Source organism: Gekko japonicus, unplaced genomic scaffold (genome assembly GCF_001447785.1).
Source record: "Gekko japonicus isolate JY-2015 unplaced genomic scaffold, Gekko_japonicus_V1.1 scaffold643, whole genome shotgun sequence".
Lineage (NCBI taxonomy): Eukaryota > Metazoa > Chordata > Lepidosauria > Squamata > Gekkonidae > Gekko > Gekko japonicus.
The window spans coordinates 412,396-436,314 of NW_015164201.1; the positions used below are offsets into that span (position 1 = coordinate 412,396).

At 41.6% G+C, this 23,919-nt stretch overlaps 1 protein-coding gene across 1 annotated transcript in view; it reads right to left on the reverse strand.

The window, feature by feature from the left end:
• The window catches only part of LOC107108004 (chromosome unknown open reading frame, human CXorf57), a 35,885-nt gene extending 21,427 nt beyond the window's left edge, over positions 1-14,458 (reverse strand). The window contains exons 1-6 of the mRNA XM_015408389.1: positions 13,743-14,458; positions 12,629-12,771; positions 3,533-3,725; positions 1,158-1,266; positions 973-1,064; positions 771-893 (exon numbers count right to left, since the gene is read on the reverse strand). Coding sequence (XP_015263875.1) covers positions 771-893; positions 973-1,064; positions 1,158-1,266; positions 3,533-3,725; positions 12,629-12,771; positions 13,743-14,355 — 1,273 coding nt within the window. The 5' untranslated portion in view covers positions 14,356-14,458. The remainder of the gene's footprint in view (positions 1-770; positions 894-972; positions 1,065-1,157; positions 1,267-3,532; positions 3,726-12,628; positions 12,772-13,742) is intronic.
• Between the last annotated feature and the right edge of the window lie 9,461 nt (positions 14,459-23,919).

Here is a 23,919-nt window from a genome sequence, read left to right on the forward strand (position 1 = left end):
AAGCTTGCTGGGTGACCTTGGACAAGTCAAGCTGTCAGCCTAAGTCACCTAACAACGTTGTCATGTGGATAAAATGGAAGGTAGAGCAATGTACAGCAGCCTCAGCTCTGTGGATGAAAGGCACAAACTATGTGTGTATGTGAACACCACCATATAATAGGCCAAGTTACAGAAAAATAGCTAGATGTCAGACAGAAGAGTTCTAGCCTAACTTTGATAAGTTTTCTTTGTGAAGGAATATTTTGTAAGACAGCATTTCATCACAAGGGTTCTCACCTGCACCTACACCTGCAATAGTGTAAACCAGATACACATCTTCTATTTCTGGGAACTAGGCCTAAATCTAACTTCTTATTGAACCTGCTGAAGGTTTACTGAGCATTCCCAAACCCTAATGTGCACACAGATTGTGACTTAAGGCTATGAATTTAAATCAAGGCTCAAACTAGTGAACATACATGGGCTGCTTCACTTCTGACAGTTCTTCCTAAGTTAAAGGAAACTATGTACACTGGTACTGGTATAATGTAGGAAGATGGCAAAGTGTCTATTTTGCAGCAATTATATATGTTTGTAGGTGGTAACAGATTGATTCAGATGAACTCTAATTCACCATTTATATTATTTGGCAGGGAAATTAGAAAGTGCTGCAGTGATATTAACAATTATTGTAATCATTGCCATGACATCTGTAATCTAGAACAAGCCTTTAAAAAGCTATTACAAAACAGAAAAAATAAGAATGGCAGGTATATATTTAAAATAAATACTTGGGTGAATTTGTTCAAAAATATCTGGCTGAGAAGTAGCAAACAATTCCAGTATGAAAGGCTCTTCTGAGGTCCCATCAACAACATGTACCCAACGATGGATCCAGAAATCTTCCCCATGTTCTGTAAAAACAATATATTATTCAGATTTTTTTAACCAAACACTTTTGAACAAATAAATATTTCAAATCTTTAAAATAACCTCTTTTTCTGGTACGTTCAGTCCTTCCTACATATTTTACAAGTCCAATTACATCATAGGAATGATCGTTTGGTAAGTTTGGTAGTTCTGACCTGGAACAGATAGATAAATAAGGAGTGATATTTAAGCGTAAAACATATATGTATGATCATTTTTAAAAAACAGAGCATAGAGAAAAGCTTAACCTTGTTATGAAACGGTATTTAATTTCAGGCAACTTCCACTCTTTTTTAACCTTACTTTCTGGAATAATGTGAATTCTAGCTGGAGGATCTCGAAAATTCAAGGAGATTTCTAGAAAAGAATATCATGAGAATGTATGGTTAATAATTACATTTTGTTTTGATTACTTGCTCTGTTAGCAAACTTCAGATTTCCTATCTTTTTAGGTAAAGCAGTAATATCTATTATAGTCACTGTATCCCACTCTGAACTCTTTGAATAATAAATATTAAAACACACACCTTCCTTAACAGTTTGTTTATATCATTCTTTTTCTCCTATCTGTTTTGATTACTTTCTCCCTCATTATTGCCCCCCAAGACTACCCAAATTACAGTTAGATTGCAAGAGATTATATTAAAGAGTGTTGACAAATCATTGGCAGAAAGCAGTCTTCTGAAGACTGAACAGCTTTGTGTCACAGACAAAAAATGTTACAGAATTCTATGCCAAAGGGCCTCAGTTGTGAAAATATTTTTCTGTTCTCTCCACAGGAGTAATAAAGCACTTCTTTATGAAACTTATCATCCAGCAACATCCATTGTCTACCTTACATGGATACTGGTTGATCTGTATGGATAAAAGGCAAGGCTTGGGTACTTTGGTATGTCAAAACTGAAGGAAACTATAGTGGGCATCTTGAAATGACATCACTGATTTTGTTCAAATGTCACGTATTAAATGTGGCCTTCCTACCAAAAAGATTACAACCTGTATGTTCTAAAGGACCTCAGTCAATATCTGAAGAAAACTCAACAGAAGCATCTGCGCATAATATTGCACAGACATCCTAGGGAAAAAAGAAGTGAGAAAAAAAATGTTCATTCAGTTTACACAGAGATGGCTATGTATTACTGTACAAGGTATTTTTGCTACCCTCTCCTTTCACTGGGGACTTATAAGAAAGTTTTAAAGTTAATACTAAAACAAGAACTACTAGATAAATCAAGAAAAATGCTATCAGTGTATGAGATAATTAACAATTTTATACCCTAGATGAGCATTCTATTTATACCACAGGAGGCCCAACTCTTCACTCAGAAGTTCTCATTGTTTAATTTGCACCTATTATTGTTCATTTCATTTGGCCCCCTACCATACTATTTTTTATCTCTGTTAGTAAGTGAACTCTATTAGCACATTAGAAAACAGAAATTTGGTTTCCTCATTGTATTGACAATATGATGTTTGGTTGTAAGAACAGAACAGAATCTCAAACTGACAAATCTGAAGGTGCTACTTCACAGGGACAATTAGAATCACTGTCAAATTGGCTTACAACCATCAGCAGTTTTTAATTTATCTTTTCTCCTAGCCTGACAAAACATTTCACTTTCTTAATATGTTGTCCAAGGCTTTCATGGCTGGAGTTTATTAGTTGTTGTAGATTTTCCAGGCTGTATGGCCGTGGTCTTGGCATTGTAGGACCTGACGTTTTGCCAGCAGCTGTGACTGGCATCCTTAGAAGTATAGCACAGAAAGATGGAGTACTCTCTGTGTCAATGTTGACATAAAGAGTACTCCATCTTTCTGTGTTATTCCTCTGAGGATGCCAGTCACAGCTGTTGGCAAAACGTCAGGTACTACAATGCCAAGATCATGGCCATACAACCTGGAAAATCTACAACTAATTTCACTTTCTTGTCTACACATTATGTATACATATCATGTGGTGAAAGGAGTCTTAAAAACGTAATATATTGATTAAATTTTGGAATAATAGCAAAACCCTACCATCTAGAAGAATACTCTCTGTACCACAGATATTTGCTAGTTTCAAGCAAATACAGTGACTACTAGAAAAGTTACTATTATAGAAAACTTACTTCTTCCACAAATGAAAAGTAGGCTTGGTCAGCCAAAGTATTTTTTTGCATTCGCTCTGTAGCATATAAGGCAACCATGTGAAAAAAATTATTTCTTCTACTCTGGGGTGACTAGCATAGTAAAACTTTCCCATGGTTCTGCTTCTGCACTGCCAAAGCTGGTAAACAATTCTACACCTTACCTGAGATTTCAATGCATCTTAGCATACCTTCACTAAATGCATGAAGGAAGGAGGAAATAGGATCACTTATGATTTCCCCTAGAAAAACTCGGAAAATGAGGGTTTCAACTGCTACACACTGTCAGCTGTACGTGTGTAGGCTCTCTACAAACTTTTAAAGAAAAACATGGATGTCCAAAATGGGCAAACTACATATGACCCCCTCCTCCAAATATGCAGTGAAGGTTCGAATTAGGCCAGTTTTTTTTCTCCATTTGAAAGCAAATGTATTTCCTAACTTTATTCAGTACAATATTAGTGAATCACAAATTCATATCTGGAATACTCAACCTATTGAAGAGAATCTCTTCATATTCAAATCCCCAGGACTTGGCTGTGTTTTGAAAAGGTAACTTGGTTTGACAGCATATTGTTCAAGTAGCAGCACTGTGCCAGTCTTCAAACTGTTATACCATTCAAGGCATAAGGAGTTCCACAGGACCATTGACACCATACCAGAATGATCTGCCACTTCAAAGTAGGCCTGGAAAGAATTGGGGACACAGGCTTAGCTTCTAGCAACACTGCAAGAGTGAAAGCATTTCTTTCCAACTGCTCTTTTAAATGCCGTAGGGCTGAGTTATGCTTCTCAATGTGCATAGTTCTCAATCCTGTGTACAAGATACTATACAAGAACAGGTGACACTTCCCTACCTAGAAATCCAGGGCTGCAACCTTAATTTCAGGAATTCTGTTAAAATCAGTGGAATTTACTATCAAGTCAATACACTTATGACTGAGGTGCAACTTAAAAGTGACAGAAGGAAGACAGAGACGTCAGGGCTTAATAAAGCAGTAGTGAGGACAGTGTAATATACAACTGATCACAGAAAGTGCAACACTTCTATCTTGCCATTCAATTCAGTTCACAAGACAGCTAACAGCGATTAAATTAAAACATACCATAACAGATAAAATCCTCTAAAATACATTTAAAAAATTAAAATAAACTACAGAAAGATGAATCAGCAAAACCTTCAGCCTGAAAAGCCAAAGAACCAATCTAAATTATTAACACACACTCCTGGACACTATTACCACCAGTGAGGTTGTTTTTGCACAAATGTTTCGGTCCATGTATGGAATAAGATACCTTGTCTGAAATTGCAGTGGACTTCTTTAGAAGTTCCACATGGCAGCGTAACACATTCATACATCTTGCAGCTTCTTTGCTACTTTACTGCAATCTTTCCTAACCATGCTTTCTATGACTTTTTTTTTTTTTGAAAGATCACAGCAAAGGTGAGTGGATGGGAAACAGAACTTTGGACTTATCCCATGAAGGTTACTTCTACTATGAGAAAGGAGTGGGACATGCTAGCATGGGTGATTCTCACCAATTAGTCAAGTAATTTTAAAGTTCCTGTCTCCAATGGGGGGTGGGGACATTACCCTACTTCTCAGTTAATCTAAAACTCAGAGGAAAAAAAACTATAAAATGGTGAAAGTCCTAGGTGAATACTGTACAACTCTGAACAAAACAGAGTAAACAAGAAGACAGGCAGATAATTAACTAAGTAATGAAATTAGTCTCTCGAAATACAGCACCCAAATTGTTCCCCTCCCCCTTAATTAGAGCAGAATAAGATGCCCTCCCCTCCTCAGAGCAGAAGGAACATTCATGGGGTAAATCCAAGGTTTCATTCTCATTCCAAAGGGTATAATTTGCAGTTAAAGATGGAGACAATCTATACAGTCAGTAAAAAGAAGACCTGGGGCTGACTGTGGCTCAGATCATGAGCTACTCATTGCAAAATTCAGGCTTAAACTGAAGAAAGTTGGGGAAACCACTAGGCCATTCAGGTTTGACCTAGATCACATCCCTCATGAATATACAGTGGAGGTGAAGAATAGGTTTAAGGAACTAGATTTGATAGACAGAGTGCCTGAAGAACTATGAACAGAGGTTCGTGACATTGTACAGGAGGCAGCAATCAGCACCATCCCAAAGAAAAAGAAATGCAAGAAAGCAAAGTGGCTGCCTGATGAGGCTTTACAAATAGCAGAGGAAAGAAGGAAAGCGAAAGGCAAAGGTGAAAAGAAAAGATTTACCCAACTGAATGCAGATTTCCAGAGAGTAGCAAGGAAAGATAAGGAGGCTTTCCTGAATGAACAATGAAAAGTAATAGAGGAAAACAATAGAATGGTAAGGACTAGAGATCTCTTCAAGAAAATTGGAGAAATCAAGGAAACGTTCAGTGCAAAGCTGGCCATGATAAAGGACAAAAACGGTAGGGACCTAACAGAAGCAGAAGAGATTAGGAAGAGATGGCAAGAATACACAGAAGACCTACACAAGAAGGTGAGGTGCTTTGGAGCTTGCTAGAGAGTGGGTCTGTTTAGGTTCTGTTTGGGGCACATTATGTGTTGGGGGCTGCTGGGGGCTGAGTGAGTTGCTGTTGATTACAAGCTATGCCCCCTACTGTGCTGAGCTCTGCCGTGCTTGGCAGGAGGTGACCTTTTGAAACAAAAGCCAAATGGGTTCTTGGCCTGTGGCTCTTAGCCTGAGGGCCCCGAAACTCTGCTCAGAGTACTCTTGGAATATACGTGGATGGAAATGATGTCAACTGAAGGCCCTTTTCCAGTCACCTGCATAGAGTATGCCATGTTTGTTTGTAGTTGCCGGGGTTCAAAGAAGACACGACACATGTCTGCAGGAACTAATTGAATGAATGAATCTTGAATGAATGAAATTCAGTCAGTTCCTGCAGACATGTGTCGTGTCTTCTTTGAACCCCGGCAACTACAAGTGGCGCCCCACGTTGGGCGCCACTTGTAGTGTGGTGCAGGGTTCACGCAATGCAAAGACGACAAGAGACAAACAGCTTCTGCAGAAAGCTGAGTGAATGACTGAATGCTCTCACTCACCAGCTATATTTATTGAAAATCCATCTCCTCCTTCCCCCCCCCTTCATACATTACAGCATCCTGTCATGAGACATGAACTAAGGAATATGTGTGTGTGTGTGTGCAAGCTCTCTGTTATCTGTCTCTCCCCCTCTGCCAAGGCCAAACCGACTGCGTCATTAAGCAGTAAACAGATTCCATCTCTGGCTCTCAGTACGTATAAACATTTCAGTTCCCAATCTCCAGCCAGGAGAACAGGAGATCAGTGAATTCTTCACTGTTCCTCCCGGAAGAGAAGACGGACTTCACTTGTCAGAAGTGAAGGAGAACATTCAGAGCCTGCAGGAGAGGATCACCACCCTTCAGGAAATCAAGGAAGGAGAGGATTTATTGATAAGAGCCTGGGAACTCTGCAAACACATGAAAAAGAAAGTCAAGAAGAAGAAGGAACCGTCGATCTCCCTTCTGAGCCTCCTCTCAGTTCTACAGTACAAACCCGAAGATGCCGACTAAGATGACGCTCTGGCCCACTGGAGCTCAAGAATCATTTTGAGGTGCTTGAGAGGGTGACGGAGACGAGAGTGGAAGGAGAGCCACAAAGACCTGGAAAAGAGAGTGAAGAGGGAATGGTGCTGCATGGAAATGGGAGGAAATGGAAAGTAGTGGTCATCGGGGACTCTCTGCTCAGGAGTATGGAACGTAATGTGTCCAGGCTGGATCCCCTACTCTGAGAGATGTGTTGCTTACCTGGGGCCAGAATTCAGGATATTACAGACTGACTGCCAAAACTGATAAGACCTACTGATCAGTACCTATTTGTGCTGGTTCATGTGGGGACAAATGACACGGCTGCGAATACCATCACGAACATTAAAGAAGGATGACCCGAGAAACTACAGGCTGGTCAGTCTGACTTCTGTTGCTGGAAAGATATTAGAGCAGATTTTAAAGGGATCAACCTGTAAGCATCTGAAGGACCACTTAGTGATCCGGGGAAGTCAGCATGGTTTTGTCCCCAACAGATCTTGTCAGACCAACGTGATGATTTCCTTCTTTGATCATGTGACGAGCTTACTGGATCGTGGGAACGCTGCTGATGTGATTTACCTAGATTTCTGTATAACTTTTGATAAGGTTCCCCATGACATTCTGATGGGAAAACTGGAAGAATGTGGACTGGATTATAGGACAGTTTGGTGGATAGGGACCTGGTTAGAGGACTGCACCCAAAGAGTGGTGGTCAATGGCATTTCATCAGATTGGAGGGAGGTTTCCAGTGGGATGCCACAGGGCTCGGTTTTGGGCCTGGTACTTTTCAATATTTCTATCAATGATCTGGATGAAGGGGTAGAAAGGCTACTCATTAAATTTGCTGATGATACCAAATTGGGAGGAGTAGCAAACACCCAAAACATAGAGTTAACATTCAACAAGACCTGAATACTCTGGAGAAGTGGGCAGTTGCAAACAGGATGCAATTCAACAAAGATAAATGCACAGTATTACATCTGGGCCATAAAAATGTCATGCACAAATACTGGATAGGGGATATGTTTCTAGGGAGTAGTGTATGTGAAAGAGGTCTTGGGGTAAGAGTGGACTGTAAAGTAAATATGAGCATTCAGTGTGATGCGGTGGCAAAAAAGGCTAATTCAGTCTTGGGTTGTATTAAAAGGGCCATAGCATCGAAATCGCAGGAGGACATATCCTCGCTGTATACTGCCTTGGTCAGGCTGCACCTTGAGTATTGTGTGCAGTTCAAAAAGGATATAGGCAAAATCGAGAGGGTGCAGAAGAGAGCGATGAGGATGATCAGGGGTCTGGAGACTGAGCTCTACGAGGAAAAGCTAAGGGCCTTGGGAATGTTTAGTTTGTTGAAGAGGAGACTGAAGGGGGGCATGATTGCTCTCTTTAAATATATGAAAGGATGTCATTTGGAGGAGGGCAAGGAGCTGTTCCAGTTGGCAGCAGAAGATAGGACCTGAAGCAATGGGTTTAAATTACATGCAGAAAGGTATCGGCTGGATATTACGTAAAAGTTTTCATGGCCAGGGTGGTTCAAAGGTGGAATCAGCTGCCTAGGGAGGTAAGTAAGCTCCCCTTCACTGGCAGCTTTCAAGAAGAGGCTGGATGAATAGTTGTCAGAGATGCTTTAGGCTGGTCCTGCACTGGGCAGGAGGTTGGACTAGATGGTCTGTATGGCCCCTTCAAACTCTATGATTCTATAAGAAGGACCTCAATGTCATTAGTTGTTGTAGATTTTCTGGGTTGTATGGCCATGGTGTTGGCATTGTAGGACCTGATGTTTCACCAGCAGCTGTGACTGGCATCCTCAGAGGTAAAACACAGAAAGATGGGAGTACTCTCTCTGTCAATGGTAATTCGATGTGTTGTCCAGCCCTTCAGTGTCTTGGAATAAGATACAGTGTCCTGTTTGAGTTAGTCTGTCTGCCATTTTTCTTCTCACCTTGACACAGAGAATACCCCATCTTTCTGTATTATACCTCTGAGGATGCCAGTCACAGCTGCTGGTGAAACAACAGGACCTACAATGCCAAGACCACGGCCATACAGCCCGGAAAATCTACAACTAATGAACTCTGACCATGAAAGCCGTCAACAACATATTGACCTCAGTGTCCTTGACAATCACGATGGTGTGATCACTGACCTCGAGCCAGACATCCTGGAGTGTGAAGTCAAATGGGCCTTAGAAAGCATTACTAACAACAAAGCTAGCGGAGGTGATGGTATCCTAGCTGAGCTATTCAAAGTCTTAAAATGCTGTTGAAATGCTGCACTCAATATGCCAGCAAATTTGGAAAACACAACAGTGACCACAGGATTGGAAAAGGTCAGTTTACATTCCAGTCCCAAAGAAGGGCAATGCCAAGGAATGTTCAAACTGTCACACAATTGCACTCATTTCACATGCTAGCAAGGTCATGCTTAAGCTTCTACAAGCTAGGCTTCAGCAGTACATGGATAGAGAACTGCCAGAAGTACAAGCTAGGTTTTGAAGAGGTAGAGGATCTAGAGATCAAATTGCCAACATTCAGAGAAATCAAGAGAGTACCAGAAAAACATCTACTTTTGTTTCATTGACTACGCAACAAACTATGGCAAGTCCTTAAAGAGATGGGACCAGACCACCTCACATGTCTCCTGAGAAACCTGTAAAAGGGTCAAAAAGCAACAGTTAGAACCGGATATAGAACAACTTATTGGTTTAGCATAGGAAAAGGAGCATGAAAAGTAAGTATATTGTCACTTTGCTTATTTAATTTATATGCGAAGTACATCATGTGAAATGCTGGATTGGATGAATCAAAAACCGCAATTAAGATTGCCAGGAAAAACATCAACAAGCTCAGATATGCCAACGATACCACTGTATTGGCAGAAAGTGAAGAGGACCTCAAGAGCCTCTTGCTCAGAGAGACAGAGGAGAACGCAAAAGTTGGCTTCAAACTCAGCATCAAAAAACTAAGATCATGGCATCTGGCCCCATCACTCCCTGGCAAATAGCAGGGGAAGTCATGGAAGCAGTGACAGAATTCATGTTCCTGGGATCCAAGATCACTGCAGATGGTGATTGCAACCATGAAATTAAAAGATGCCTGCTCCTTGGGAGGAAAGCGATGGCGAACCTAGACAACATAATAAAAAGTAGAGATATCACCCTGCCAACAAAAGTCCGTATGGTCAAAGCAATGGTATTCCCAGTAGTAATGTATGGCTGTGAGAGCTGGACCATTACGAAGGCCGAGTGCTAAACAATAGATGCTTTCGATCAAGGTGCTGGAGAAGACTCTTGAGAGTCCCTTGGACTGCAAGGAGATCAAATCAGCCAATCCTAAAAGAAATCAACCCTGACTGTTCCCTAGAAGGCCAGATACTGAAGCTGAAGCTCAAATACCTTGGCCACCAAATGAGAAGGAAGCGCTCACTGGAGAAGACCCTGATGCTGGGAAAGACTGAAGGTAAAATAAGAAGGGGACGGCAAAGGATGAGATGGTTAGACAGTGTTATCAATGCAACGAACATGAAATTAAGCAAACTCCAGAGGATGACAGAGGACAGGAGGGCCTGGCATGATGTGGTCCATGGGGTCACAAAGAGTCGGACTCGACTGTGCAACTGAACAACCACCACCACTAAAGGGGAGGGCATCTTAGCACAGGATGTCCAGCTACTCCATGTTAAGTGGAAATGGCTGATGTATTTTGTCTGGATGAGTAGTGTACCACCTATCTATTAGGGGTGCAATCAGTCAATGCAAGGGTATCTAATTATATACCATTGTGACGATTCTATCTATTTCCTCAGCTGAGGTGTTGGGCATGAAAAAACTGCCATATGTGGTACTCTGCAGTTTGATAGGCTGTGTTTCCTTGCCAAATTGGAGTTGTCTTGGATAAACAAGGGTGACATATGCCTGAACCCTATTACTCAGTGTCTATCAGGAGACCTTCTACCCACCAGGGTAGGTGGGGGAGCTGAAGAGAAACCAGTTTCCTAATGAAACCTGTTCTCCTAAGGCAAAGCCACAAGGTCCTTTTTAGGACCGCCATACACCACTTCTCTGTTGGTGTGGTGAATAATGCAGGGAAGTAGAAGATGAAACTCTGAAGTTCTGCCTGGTGATGTCATAGCTGAAAGAAAGGAAATTTAAAGAAGACAACAGTTCTTAGATGGATAGTTCTGAAGACCGATTCAGAACTTCCACTGCTACTATCAGCTGAAAAGAAGATTTAGAACGAGGTGTCATAAGCATACTAATGAAACCTCCCCAAACCACCTCAGTGGCTTGTGTATATATTAGACAGCCTAGGAGAAAGGGTGAACCACTGTAGCCCTCAACAAGCCAAAGGCCACAGGTTGGAGGAATCTTCTGCAATGTACACAACAGAAAAGACTAGAACATTGCAACTGTGTACCCACTTCTCCCTATCTTGACAAGGTAACTTAGGAGGATACCATGGCCAAGAGAACCAACAAGTATGCATTACTTTTGTCTATATCCCAGTCTGGGTTATCCACCAGGGTGGCCAAGGCAGTCTCAGTCCCTCAAAACAGATCAAGGGTCAGACTGTAATTGATCCAGTAATCAACATAATCAAAGAAACCTTCAATCTAATTTGCCACCACTTGCTCAAGTACATCAGCCAGGAATAATACTGGAAAGCATACAGAGGTTGTTCAGATCAGGAGATCTAAAGTAGGTGTTTTCAGAAACAGTCTCACTACTTTCTTTTGAAACACTGAGTGGACCATCCCCTAATCTAAACCCAAAAGGCAGTCTTCCTCTGCCTCACTGAATCAACCAGGAAGAACAGAGGTAAAAAATACCAGTGATAGGTCTAAGAATATTATTCACTTCCAAAGATGTACAAAATAAAAATATCAATCTAAACAGGACAAGCAAAGCCTCATGTGCAACAAGAACCCTATATTTATTTATTTATCAAATTTATACCCCGCCCTTCCCGCCGAAGCAGTTCAGGGTGGCTTACAGAAATGAAAATACTTAAATAACCATTAAAACAATCATAAAATCTTCTAAGAACAATCCAGATGTTGTAAAGTGCTAGTACAATTGGTCTGAATTATTATTTTATTTTATTATTTATTTAGATTTATATCCCGCCCTCCCAGCCAAGGCCGGCTCAGGGCGGCTTACAAACAGAATATTAATGAGACGATGTTTGGCGATGGTGGCAGCAAGTTGATGTCCAACCTATTGATCTGCCCCTATAGATATTGTGGCATCTACTCATAACATATACAGTAAATTTTATGAAGTGTTTTGGCAAATTGGCTATAGTGTGCCACCAAAGATTCCTTCTCCTCCTCTTTTGGGTCCATATGTAACATACCCGAAACACCCAGTACAGCCCCACTGAACAGCATTATGCAGATTCAGTAGCGGTAGAAAAGAAAGCTTTCCTTATTTCCATGACCACAACAAAGTAGATTCTGAGACCTATCTTGGAAAATAATTTTACACCAGATACAGAAAGGAATTTCAAAGGGAACATCATGTCAGTTATTTAGTCAGACACGTGTTTGCATAATCCATATGTTCCTCAGCAAAGTTGCCCACCTCTGTTCTAATCACGATAAAGACATAATAAAGGCTTCTGCCTGCCAGCATCAATGAGTTTTTCTACTGACTTGAAATAGAACATACAGGATAACTTTGTCAGAGTTCAGTTTTAATTTACAAGAATGTTTTGTTTAAAGAAACCTAAACCACATTATATGCAAACATTTCTCTCTGTGTCACATATACACACACACAACACTTTTGCACAAACAGCTGAACTTATGTAACTATTTTTGTTTTTGTTGTTCAGTCACACAGTCGAGTCCAATTTTTCACGAACCCATGGTCCACATCATGCCAACTGTACTATCTGGTTTTAGTTATTTATTAAACAAGCGTAGTATAATCTACACCACGTTGCGCTAAACATTTATCAGAACACTTAGACCCTCTGATACCAGAACTCTGCATTAGAACTACAGCTTTCCTACCTGGTATGGCACATCTAGTTTTGTGTCTGGTTTCCCATAGTATCGTAACCTGCCTTTATGCAGGACTCTGACAAGCAAGGGATGGAAACTCAGTCTGGTTGTCCAGCTCATCTCCAGATGATAGACAGAAGTTAGTTTGGATTCTAAGGAAAGAAGCAGAGAAAATAAGTTTATGACCACCTGAACTTCCCTGAAATTTGAGATCAGCATGGTAAGCCCTGCTCTGGACTGAGGCACAATTGATCTCTGAAAGGAGAAGGGGAGCTGCTCCAGAACTCTGGAATTCCCTCCCTCAGACAATTTGTTTGGTCCAGTCCCTACTCATGTTCCATAGATTGGTAAAAATTCATCTCTTTCAAGTTGCCTTTAAAACCATGATCAGCTGAATCTGCTGATTTCTGCCCTTGGTTATTTTTGCATCCCCTGATCTTTTTGTAAATTATTGCAATTTTGATATAACACTGTGTTTTTTTAACATTTTAAATGTTTTTTTCATAATTTTGCTTTATATGCTGTTTGAAATTTAATGTTCTCAGGCAGCACACATTAGGTAAAACCTTTCTCTGATTTGACCTAAGAGAACCACTAGTCACAGGAAGCAATACTGGACTAGGTACAGCAGTGGCCTGACTCAGTATAACTATCATTTTCATTTTTTTCTTTAAAGCCCATCATGACCTGGAGCCCATGTATGTCTCCTCCCATACATACCTATGCACTAGTTATAGTCTTCAAGCTACTGGCTGCTATCTCACTTAGGTGTTCCACCTGGCACTGACCAGGGCCTGTGCCTTTTCTGGCCTGGCCCCCACTCTGTGGAACAGACTTCCTGGAATGGAGAGGGGAGCCCCCTTGTTGGAGATGATCAGAAGACACTGTAAGGCTTATCTGTTTTCCAGGGCTTTTGAGTTACTTGGGTTATTTATCTGGTTTTAATTTGTGATGCTTTAATTATTACCTGTAAGCCACCTGGAACCCAGAGGAACCACTAAATATTTGTGGAATTCAGGGACAGTAATAGTATATCCTAAAATACCTTATCCTCTGCATCCACCCCCATCAACAATCTACCCTCACTATGTGGTTTCACATTGCTGCCTTACATACAACTTACCATCAACACAAACATCCTGTGAAAGCTTCTTTTCTACCCATACGTCCCCATATGGATCTTCATTATTCCACAAAGGAAGATAATGTTTCTTGCCACCTTTCAGTGGCACTCTGGGTTTTGCTTTGTATTCTTTTTGCCCTAGGGGAGTGCCTACATCTGACACCCCCACGATTTTGAGCTGTTCGATGCACAGAAAACCATTACACAATTTCTTCTCGTTGTACATGTACGAACACTGTGTGATTTCCACACACAAGCCACAGCACAGGGCGTTTTTGTGTACAAGTCGGTTCAGCTCAGGGGCCAGGAGACATTTCTCTTGATACACACCATCCGCGATGGTCACATCGTAATAGTAGGTTGGCAAGGGAGCAAGATGTGCGTGACTGCTAGTACTAACAGTTGCATTGGATGGCGTGCTAAGCGACGGGATTTCCGCCATGTATCTTTCCAGGGCCAACACAGTGACTGGCTGGCCAGTCTGGAGGGAAAGCTTCAAGTCAGAAGCGCTGAGCACGTGATCAAACGTCCGCTGGATCCAGGAGTCACAACTCGCGGCAGCTGCAGCCTCTTCCGCCACCTCAGATTCCCCCACACCCCCAGTGCCCTCCATGCCTCCTGTGCCCACCACGCCTCTCAAAGAGCAAACAGCCGAGGTCTCCTCAGTTCTGTCAGGGCCTTTGCCGTCCCACCTTCTCCCTCACTGCCTGGAGAGAGACTTCAAGAGCCGCCCCCTTCCCCACCACTTGCATTGGGGAGCCACCCCTCCCACACACCCCCTTCAGTTCCTCCCGCAGACTATTCCCACCCCCACCCCCGCACAGCTCCGCTCCCCAACCCCCACCCCCCCACCCACCGAGGCTCCGCCGGCTCCTCAGTTGCCCCGTGCTTGCCTCCTCCCCTTCCCCTTCCCCTGCTCATCCGTAAAGCAAAAAACGTCGCCTCAGGACCAAATCTGGAACGAAGCAGCGGAAGGTGGAAGGGAGGAGAACAAAAAAAAGCCGGCCACCGATCGGTTCTAAGGCCCGTCCGCCTCCATGGAGAGAAAGGTGGGAGAGGGGGAAGCAACGGTCTCATTTTCGAGCCGCCCAATGAGCGCGCGGGAAGGAGAACGGAGGCCGCGGAAGGCCTCTGAAGGCCTTGATGACAGCGGCTTTCTGGGGCGGGCCAGTGAAAGGGTTGGAGGCGGGGCCAAGTGACGCCTGGGTGAAAGGGCGGGGCTTGTCGCGAGACGGGCCTTGTCAAAGGAGTCGGGAAGGAACCGAGGCTTGCGGTGGTTTTTAAACGGGTGACAGGAATCTTGAGGCCGCGCTGCCTCGCGGAACCGGAGGCTGAAATAAATGGGGTTGGGAGCAGTGTTCCCTCTAAGCTGAGTTACTGTGAGCTAGCTCACGGTTTTTTAGCCTCCAGCTCACACATTTTTGTCTTAGCTCAGGAAGGATGGCTCCAGAGCAAACTAATTTATGCCATAGCCAAATCACCTGCTCATAACTTTAATGACAGTAGCTCACAACGTAGAATTTTTGCTCACAGGACTCCATAGCTTAGAGGGAGCATTGGTTGGGAGGGGCAGCTGGAATCTGGTTTCATTTTGCTGCTCCCAACATTGCTGCCACCATCTGGTATTAAGATCCTCTCCAGAGTCTGTCTGAAGATAAGACTGGCCTGAGAGCAGTGTTCCCTCAGTTTTTTAGCCTCCGGCTCACACATTTTTGTTTTACAGCCGGAAGGATGGCTCCAGTCAGGAGCAAACTAATTTATGCAATAGCCAAATCCCTCCCTCACAACTTTAATGCCAGCTAGTTGTAGATTTTCCGGGCTGTATGGCCATGGTCTTGGCATTGTAGGACCTGATGTTTCGCCAGCAGCTGTGACTGGCATCCTCAGAGGTATAACACAGAGACAAATGGGAGTACTCTCGTCAAGGTGAGAAGAAAAATGCTAGGCAGGTGATTTATATCTACTCAGGAAGGTGGGGTAGGGCTGTGACATGCCAATGGAGGAGCTTTCCTGAGGCTTAGAGGGAGCATTGGTTGGGAGGGGCAGCTGGAATCTGGTTTCATTTTGCTGCTCCCAACATTGCTGCCACCATCTGGTATTAAGATCCTCTCCAGAGTCTGTCTGAAGATAAGACTGGCCTGAGAGCAGTGTTCCCTGTTTTTTAGCCTCCGGCACACACATTTTTGTTTTACAGCCGGAAGGATGGCTCCAGTCAGGAGCAAACTAATTTATGCAATAGCCAAATCCCTCCCTCACAACTTTAATGCCAGCTAGTTGTAGATTTTCCGGGCTGTATGGCCATGGTCTTGGCATTGTAGGACCTGATGTTTCGCCAGCAGCTGTGACTGGCATCCTCAGAGGTATAACACAGAGACAAATGGGAGTACTCTCTCTGTCAAGGTGATAAGAAAAATGGTAGGCAGGTAATTTATATCTACTCAGGAAGGTGGGGTAGGGCTGAGTCATTATCTTGTAGGAGTTCCCCATGCTGTGACATACTAATAGAGGAGTTTTCCTGAGGAGGTTCTTTTGTATATGGATTGTTTCCTGAGGAGGATTGGCTGTTGAAATTCTAATCTTATCTGTAGTGCTATTGTAAGATACAGAGTATTTTGTGTTTTTCAGGACAGGAAACCATGCCCTATTTATTTTTAAACTCTCTTCTTTCCCGTTGAAATTGTGTTTATGTTTATGAATTTCAAACCTTTGACAACATATTTAATGCCAGCAGCTCACAAAGTAGAATTTTTGCTCACAAGACTCGACAGCTTAGAGGGAGCATTGCTTGAGAGAGATCCAGGTGGGTGGCCCTGTTGGTCTGACGCAACAGAACAAAGTTTTGAGTCCAGTGGCACCTTTGAGACCAACAAACTAATTGAAGTTGAATTACTTTTAATGGAGGGATTTTATGATCATTTTATAGTGTGCTGTTAGACTGAAAACTGTTAAACTCATTTTAAGTTGCTGGTTTTTTTAAAGGCTGGGTTTTACTTTATAACTTTTAATGTTTGTGTTTGATCGTGTTATTTTGTAAGCTGTTGGTTCCCCAGGAGAGGCAGCATAAGAATTCCCTAAACAAAATAAACAATAAAGCAGAACAAAAACAATAAGAATGAAAGAAATTAACAGTGATCTCCTGTGCTGATAATTTACTAGAGATTAATCCCAGTCATAACAATGTAACAATAATGGAATAACAACAAAGTAGCAACAATAATAAAGAACATTCCCCTGTCATCAGTCTTCTGCAGTATGGACAACAGTTGTGATTACTTAGTTTTGAGGGGGGAAACACTCTGTGCATGCTTGCATACTTCAAAAGAAGAAGAGGTTTTTATACTCTGCTTTTCTCTACCTGAAGGAGTCTCAAAATGGCTTTCAACTGCATTCCCTTTGTCTCCCCACAACAGGCACCTTGTGAGGTAGGGACGAGAGAGTTCTGAGAGAGCGGTAACTGGCCCAAAGTCACCCAGCAGGCTTCATGTGGGGAATCCAACCCGGTTCTCCATTGTTATTTCACATGCTGAGGAGTAAGGCATGTGAAACAATGGCTGGTTTTGCACTAGAGCTGCCTCGATGTTGTGCCACCGTTTGCCCTGATACTATTGGTCAATTTCACACCCGAAGCCGCGGGACTGCATTTGACGCACAGCTCCGCCCGATTTCCTCCGCAGTTTCGTGATCCTCAAAAAACAGTTTCATGGGTGAGTGGGGATTTGAATCTAGGGCTTTCCAGTCCTAGTGTGATACTAACTACTATACCACATTGGCCTTCAGAGATCAGGTTAAAGGCCAGTAAAGAGCCAATGGTTAGAGTGCTGGACTTGCCATTAGGGAAAGCGTCTCATCATGTCCTTAGTGGTTTTGTTAACCCAGCCTCAAAACTAACAGGGCATTGAAAATAATACTTAAAGATAATTTTGAGGTGATAATGCAGGTAAGCTGTTGGTTTGATAAGTATGCAGTGGAAATAGCGATTTTAACAAGGTGGGAGAATATCTGTGGGATATCTATCACTTTTCTTATGAGGAAGTTTGATTTATGGCTTAGTTTTGGGAATCCATAGAGAACAGTCTTTTTATATAGATTGTAGGTTTGCTCATTTTTCATTTAACTTAAATACAGTTGTCTAAGTACAGCATCTGAGCTTGTAAACCGAATCTTGTGATATTTCTTAGAGAAGCAATTTTATTGCAGAGCATTTTTTCCTTGTACAGCAGGTCCACTTTCCTCCCAACAAGCAGAAAGATCAAATTAAAATGCCAAGTTTCATCTAGGATCCACAGCAGATGAGCAATACTGCTCAGAGATATTCCATGCCTTCTGTATACAGAGCAGCTTACAGAATATAAGTAATTTTTTTTACCATTGCAGCAATATATGCCATTTTAAAATTTGTTGTGTTTTAAAGAACAGCATTGAATTCTAATCCCTGTGTATTCTGACATCAGTACTGTGTTGGCTCTTAGATGAGAATCAAGAGGTGGGTTGTTGTTTTTGTACAGGGGGGAATGCACACTGTTTCACACACACTTTTACAGATGCGTGGTGTTTTAGGTGTCTGATTAAAAATGTAATCTGATTAGTAATGCAATCCTTTGCACACTGTCCTTAAAAATAAAACCTTACCAGCTGGGGATCCTTAAAGAACTGTGGGAGGGGAAACCGCTTTTGGAAATTCCACCCCACCTCTCAAAATCTCCCTCTCCAGGATTTCTTAAACTCAAGAATTTCTGGAGGTTTCTCTTCACTGAAAATGCATAGTGCATAGAGTTGAGCCCATGTGGTGCTAAATTCAGTTAAAGTCCTGAAGGAAGAGCAGAGTGTCCCAAGCAAAGAAGTCTTAAAAGGGCAGTGCAGACATTTATGGGAAGATTGGAATTATTTCTCCTGGATCTGTGATTTTGCATCAACTATTTGTCCCTGCATGGAAGCTTGCTCAATTATTCTTGATTTAAACTTAAATATTGCTTTGTTTTGAATGTTCCAGCCAAATAGTAACAAATTACAATAAAATAATCTATGCCAATAAAGGTATTAATCATGGAATCATAGAATGTTAGAATTGGAAGGGACCTTGCAGGTCATCTAGTCCAACCTCCTGCACTCTGCACTCTGCAGGAGCATAGCCGAAAGATAGCCGTACAACAGACCAGAAAGATGGTCGTGTATGACTGACAATAAAAAACACAAGGCATACTAAATACATGATAGCGTCTACTGGCTAAATTGTAGCTGTCTAATATAGGAATTATTTTCTAGAGGAAAATGTTTAACATCTCTAGATGTCAAAGAAAAGCAACTTCTAGATTTATGGATAAGCCTATCTGGCAACTTCCCATATCTTTTGTTTAAATGTAAGCATATAAAACATCTTTTTGATAAGCATCAAGGTAAGAGAACAGAATGAACAATGTATCTTTTTAGAATACTGGTTTATTTTTTGCTATTTCAAATCTACAATTTGAAATGTAAAAACCTTTAAAATAAAAAAATCCTGATAATGTACAGTGATAATGTACAGTAACACTTACTGTTCCCACTCCTTAAATTCACAGGTAGCACATCTTGCAAAATAACTGTAAGTGCATCATTTATTGCTTTCACTTTTTTACAATAGAAAACTGCAGATACTGGGGATTCCAGTAACAGAAAGCAGTTATTCTGGCATCAGTGATGAAGGACTCATACAGATGGTTTTATTCTCTCTTTAAAGCTTACTTTTAAAAAGGCAACATATTAGTATAGATTACATTAAGAAGTCTTCCACAAGGAGTCTGAAAGCCTTGAAAATGCTACAGGTTATTTGTATATTACCATAAATGGCTTTTTCATCCATCTCACAATCCTTGTAATCACTCCAGTTTCTTCTTATAAACCCAATCCTATTCATGTTTACTCAGAAGTATATCCCACTGACTTCAATGGGACTTCCAAGTGAGTATGCATATAGAATTGCAACCACAGTCAACATTCTCTAATCCCATGTGTTGTACAGTGCAAACTGAAACAGAATTATGCCCTTCTAAACCCACTGAAGTTAATGGGCTCAGAAGGGAATAAGTATGTTCAGGACTGCTCAGTTAGGTACTTTCCCAGTCAAGCTACAGTTACGATTCAACCATCCAGTATTTCCTTTCTCTAATGAACAATCAACTTGCTTTCTACTTTCTCTTCAGGTCCTTTTATGTCCTTCACCAGTTCTCTCAACATTTTCAGGCTTTCCTCTCTAGCTACAAATCCCAGCCACCTTTCTCAGTCCTGCCATTTCCAACTATTGCAGTTAGAATAATACAACTGAATTACTGGAGTGAAAAATAAGTGTGTGTGTTGGTGTTTCAGAGAAGAAATTTACAAACTCTGTGTAACTTACGGGCCTCTCTGAAAATCTGTTCCCTTGGTTTAAGCAGAAAAAGACAACCATGAGACTCGAGCTTTTCTAATGGTTTTCTGACAGGGTAGATAATGTAAGCAATTTTAAAATTGTAATGTGCATGTCTCAGTTCTTCCTTGTGAGGGTGTGAAATCTCTCTGATCCTTCTGAGCCATGCACCTGTGCTTTCAGGCTCCTTGTGTGTCTGCTTTGGCTGTGTCTCTGTTTCCATGATGAGTGAACCCTAAGAAGCTTGGGGTTTGGAACTTTTACACTTTGATTTCCCCTCCACTGAAACTGATTCACAGAGATACATGCCACTTTGCTTCCAGTCCACTTAATGTTCCATCTCCAACTTACTTTCCTTATCAGCAATCCATATACGAACACAGTTAACAGCTAAGGTAAAAACACATTCTTTATTCTTCTTCGGGGGTGTCTGTAGTTCAAACATACTATAAGGAGGGGCTGTGGCTCAGTGGAAGTGCCTCTGCTTTGCATGCAGAATGTTCCAGGTGCAATCCCCAGCATCTCGTTAAAAGGATCAAGCCAGTAGGCGATGTGAAAGATCTCTACCTAAAGACCTTGGAGAGCCTCTGCCAGTCTAACCAGCCAATACTGACTTTGATGGACTGAGGGTCTGATTCAGTACAGGGCAGCTTCATGTGTGTTCAAGTATATCAGTTCTATACTGGTTTAACTGTCATGACTACTGCTTCTTTGCAAATAAAAGAACCCTGGAATTGTACTTCAAAAGGGTGCTAAGAATTCTTTTAGAGATCTCCGCCCTCCGCAAAACTGCAGTTCTTGGGTTTCCCTAAATAGAACAAATAACTGGTTAAATTGTAGGTCTGCAATGTAAACATGCCCTAAAACTATGTGAATATGAAAAAGTGCCTAAAGCATATTATAAGAATGGCTGATACACATTGTGGAATTTTGAATATGTACGTGTCTTCCACGGAATAGGAACATCTTTGCCACATATGCATATACAAGCTACAAGATAATATCCCGTAATGCAGTCATTGTCATCCTAAGAAAAACTGAAAGGAAATGAATCCTCAATTTTGTTGGGATTTTTTTTTTCCTTAAGAGTTTTGGGGAAACAGTGGCTAGTATACAGAGTAAAGAACACTGGCAATGCTTGAAAATGTACTAATAGGAAAATGTTGGATCAGCCTTAAAGAAGATACTACTGTTTGGGGTATTGCAGAATATTTCAAGGACAGAACAGCACTGTGGGATGTTTTGTTGTGCAAGACTGTATTATGTCTAACCATCTTAATCTCGACAGATGAAAAACTTACTGGCTCAAGTGCGGTGTTCACAGCATAGGATACTATGTCCTGTAGCCCTGATCATAATTGTTTATTTGATCAACTGAATCATTGTTACAAATTTCAGTGTGAGATGCTGATACACAGACTGTTGCAATATTATAATGATATTCTATTGCCAATTTAAAACCCCCTCCAAACCCTCCCCATTGGTGTGTGTGTGTGGGTACAGCTGCCATAGGGATAGGGACAGGAAAAATGGTTGCCATCTGAGTGGGATGTGGACAATCTGGTCTTTCCTGCCCACACAATAGCCATCCAGGCTTTGATGCAATCTTTCCTGAAATGTAGCAGCAAAACAGATTTGGGAAAGACTGGCGAAAAAGCCAGGGAAGACCTGGTAGGTGCTTGAAGGCACAACGCTGTGGGAAATTGTAGGTCTGTGTTCCAGGTCCATGTTATCATTCCAGAATCCCAGGACCTCTTTAAAATTTTGCTTATGCTGATATTGATAACCTGCAAACAGATTTCCAGGCCCAAGCAACACCACACTGATTTTCCCATGTTCCCTAGAGACATACAGCAGTTTTAACGAAACAACTGCTATTGCAAGAGAGTTCAGATAACTATGTGTTCTTCTACCTGGATAATTTGAGTTCGTCTGCATTTGATAATCTCTTCACAATTTTTTTAAAAAATAGAACTGCTCAGGGCAATCCCCCAAAATATGGAAATTGATACAAATTTTTAGCTCATTAGAAATGTTGAGACAAATGAGAATTCAAGAAATTCATTATCGCCCCTCATTAAGCCAAGTATCATAAACAGCAACTGTGCAAGTTTCCCTTCCTGCTCCAATTATTCTGTCACTGTACCTCAAGATCTGTCATTCCCCCAGGGGAAATGTTGTCAGTTTGCAAGTCCATAAAACCTTTAACCTAGGTACCTGAGAGAACAAGAATCCTCAGTCCCTGAGCAGTCCTTTGGGAGAAGACAAATGTACTTTCACAGAAGAGCAGGGAGGGGTGCCTCCCCTTGCTGTAGCTCCTTTACTAAAATATGTATAACATGGGGATTGAAAGCCGGTTCCTTTGGATATATTAACTCTAAAATAACCTTTGATATGGGAGGAGACGGGAAACTTCTTCCTGATTTACACAAGGGATAGCCAATCATTGCTGTGCACAGCCAGGTCTAAGAAAGCCTTTGAAAAATGGCTTGCCAAGAAAAAGAGCTACAATATTATTAAGACCATTGATTCAACAAGGCTCTGGAAGCTCAAGTAATAGGGCACAACTGTTTCTAGCCATCCTCCCCAATACTTGACTACCCCTTCCTGCACAGGAATGACAGTTATTATCATTATTTCAGAACAAATATGCCTTTTTCTTGGATTCAATAACATTTATGTACATAACAAAGGAAGAGGCATGGAATTATAGTTAAAAGAAAAATAATGAAGAATCTTTGCAATTTCTTGTCCCAGAGACATAAGAGTACCAGGAGTCCAGATCTGTGATCCAGCATCTATCGAGGGAGATTCACTGGTTCTGCAGAACACAGGGTATTGTTCTCTGCTGCTCCCAAATTCCATAATGTGAGGCTACAGTCTGTGGCTATGGGCTTTTATTCTTAAGCAAACCAGACCTTCAGCTGCCTCTGCCACTCCCTGCTTGGGCCTAAATCAGAGATTGCCTAGTGTTAGCTGATCAAGGCCAAGTAGGGATGTGCAGCCCAACAACATGGAACACCCCCCCCAATGCATCAGGGCATGCCAACCTATTCAAGGCTAATCTTGCACAATGTTTTCTTATGAATAACTATAATTTATCTCCACTGGTATGTCTTAGGTAAAATGAAATCATATATTTGTGATCTGGATTCATGGTTAAGAAGGTCTCAAGAAGTTACTCCAACATTTCATTAACTTCCACTCTCCCATCAACCTGAGCCTCACTTATTCCAAACCAAGCATTGTCTTTCTGGACACCATGACTATCTTACACAACGGATGCCTCCAGACCACCATGTACTAAAGCCAACTTTAATTATCACCATGCCATTAGATGAAATGTGCAGCTCACTGTGAGAGCCACACTCTACAGCCTAGCAATGAGGTAACCAGTATCTGTTCATAACCAAGTGACCTTGATGAACACCAGGAAGAGCTTAGATAAACATCATTCAGTCTTAACTACCAGTTTATAGAAGGGGACAAATAACTTGCAAAGACTGGAATATGATCCCAAGAATGATTTATGTGAAACAATCACTCCAGCCCGACACTATTCCCCATATTGCATACAGCTCCAAGTTATAGAACCTACAGAGAATCAAGAGTGACCCACTACCCATTGTTAGGAGTGATAATACTCTGGGAGAATTAGTTAGTGGGAGACTAATGAGCTACAGGGGGCCACCAAAATTGAAACCACTCGCAACAGAACCAAATGGCTATAAAATATCAAGACTGCGGAACAAGCCAAAGTGCCAATTGTACCCCTTTAATCAACATTTAGAATAT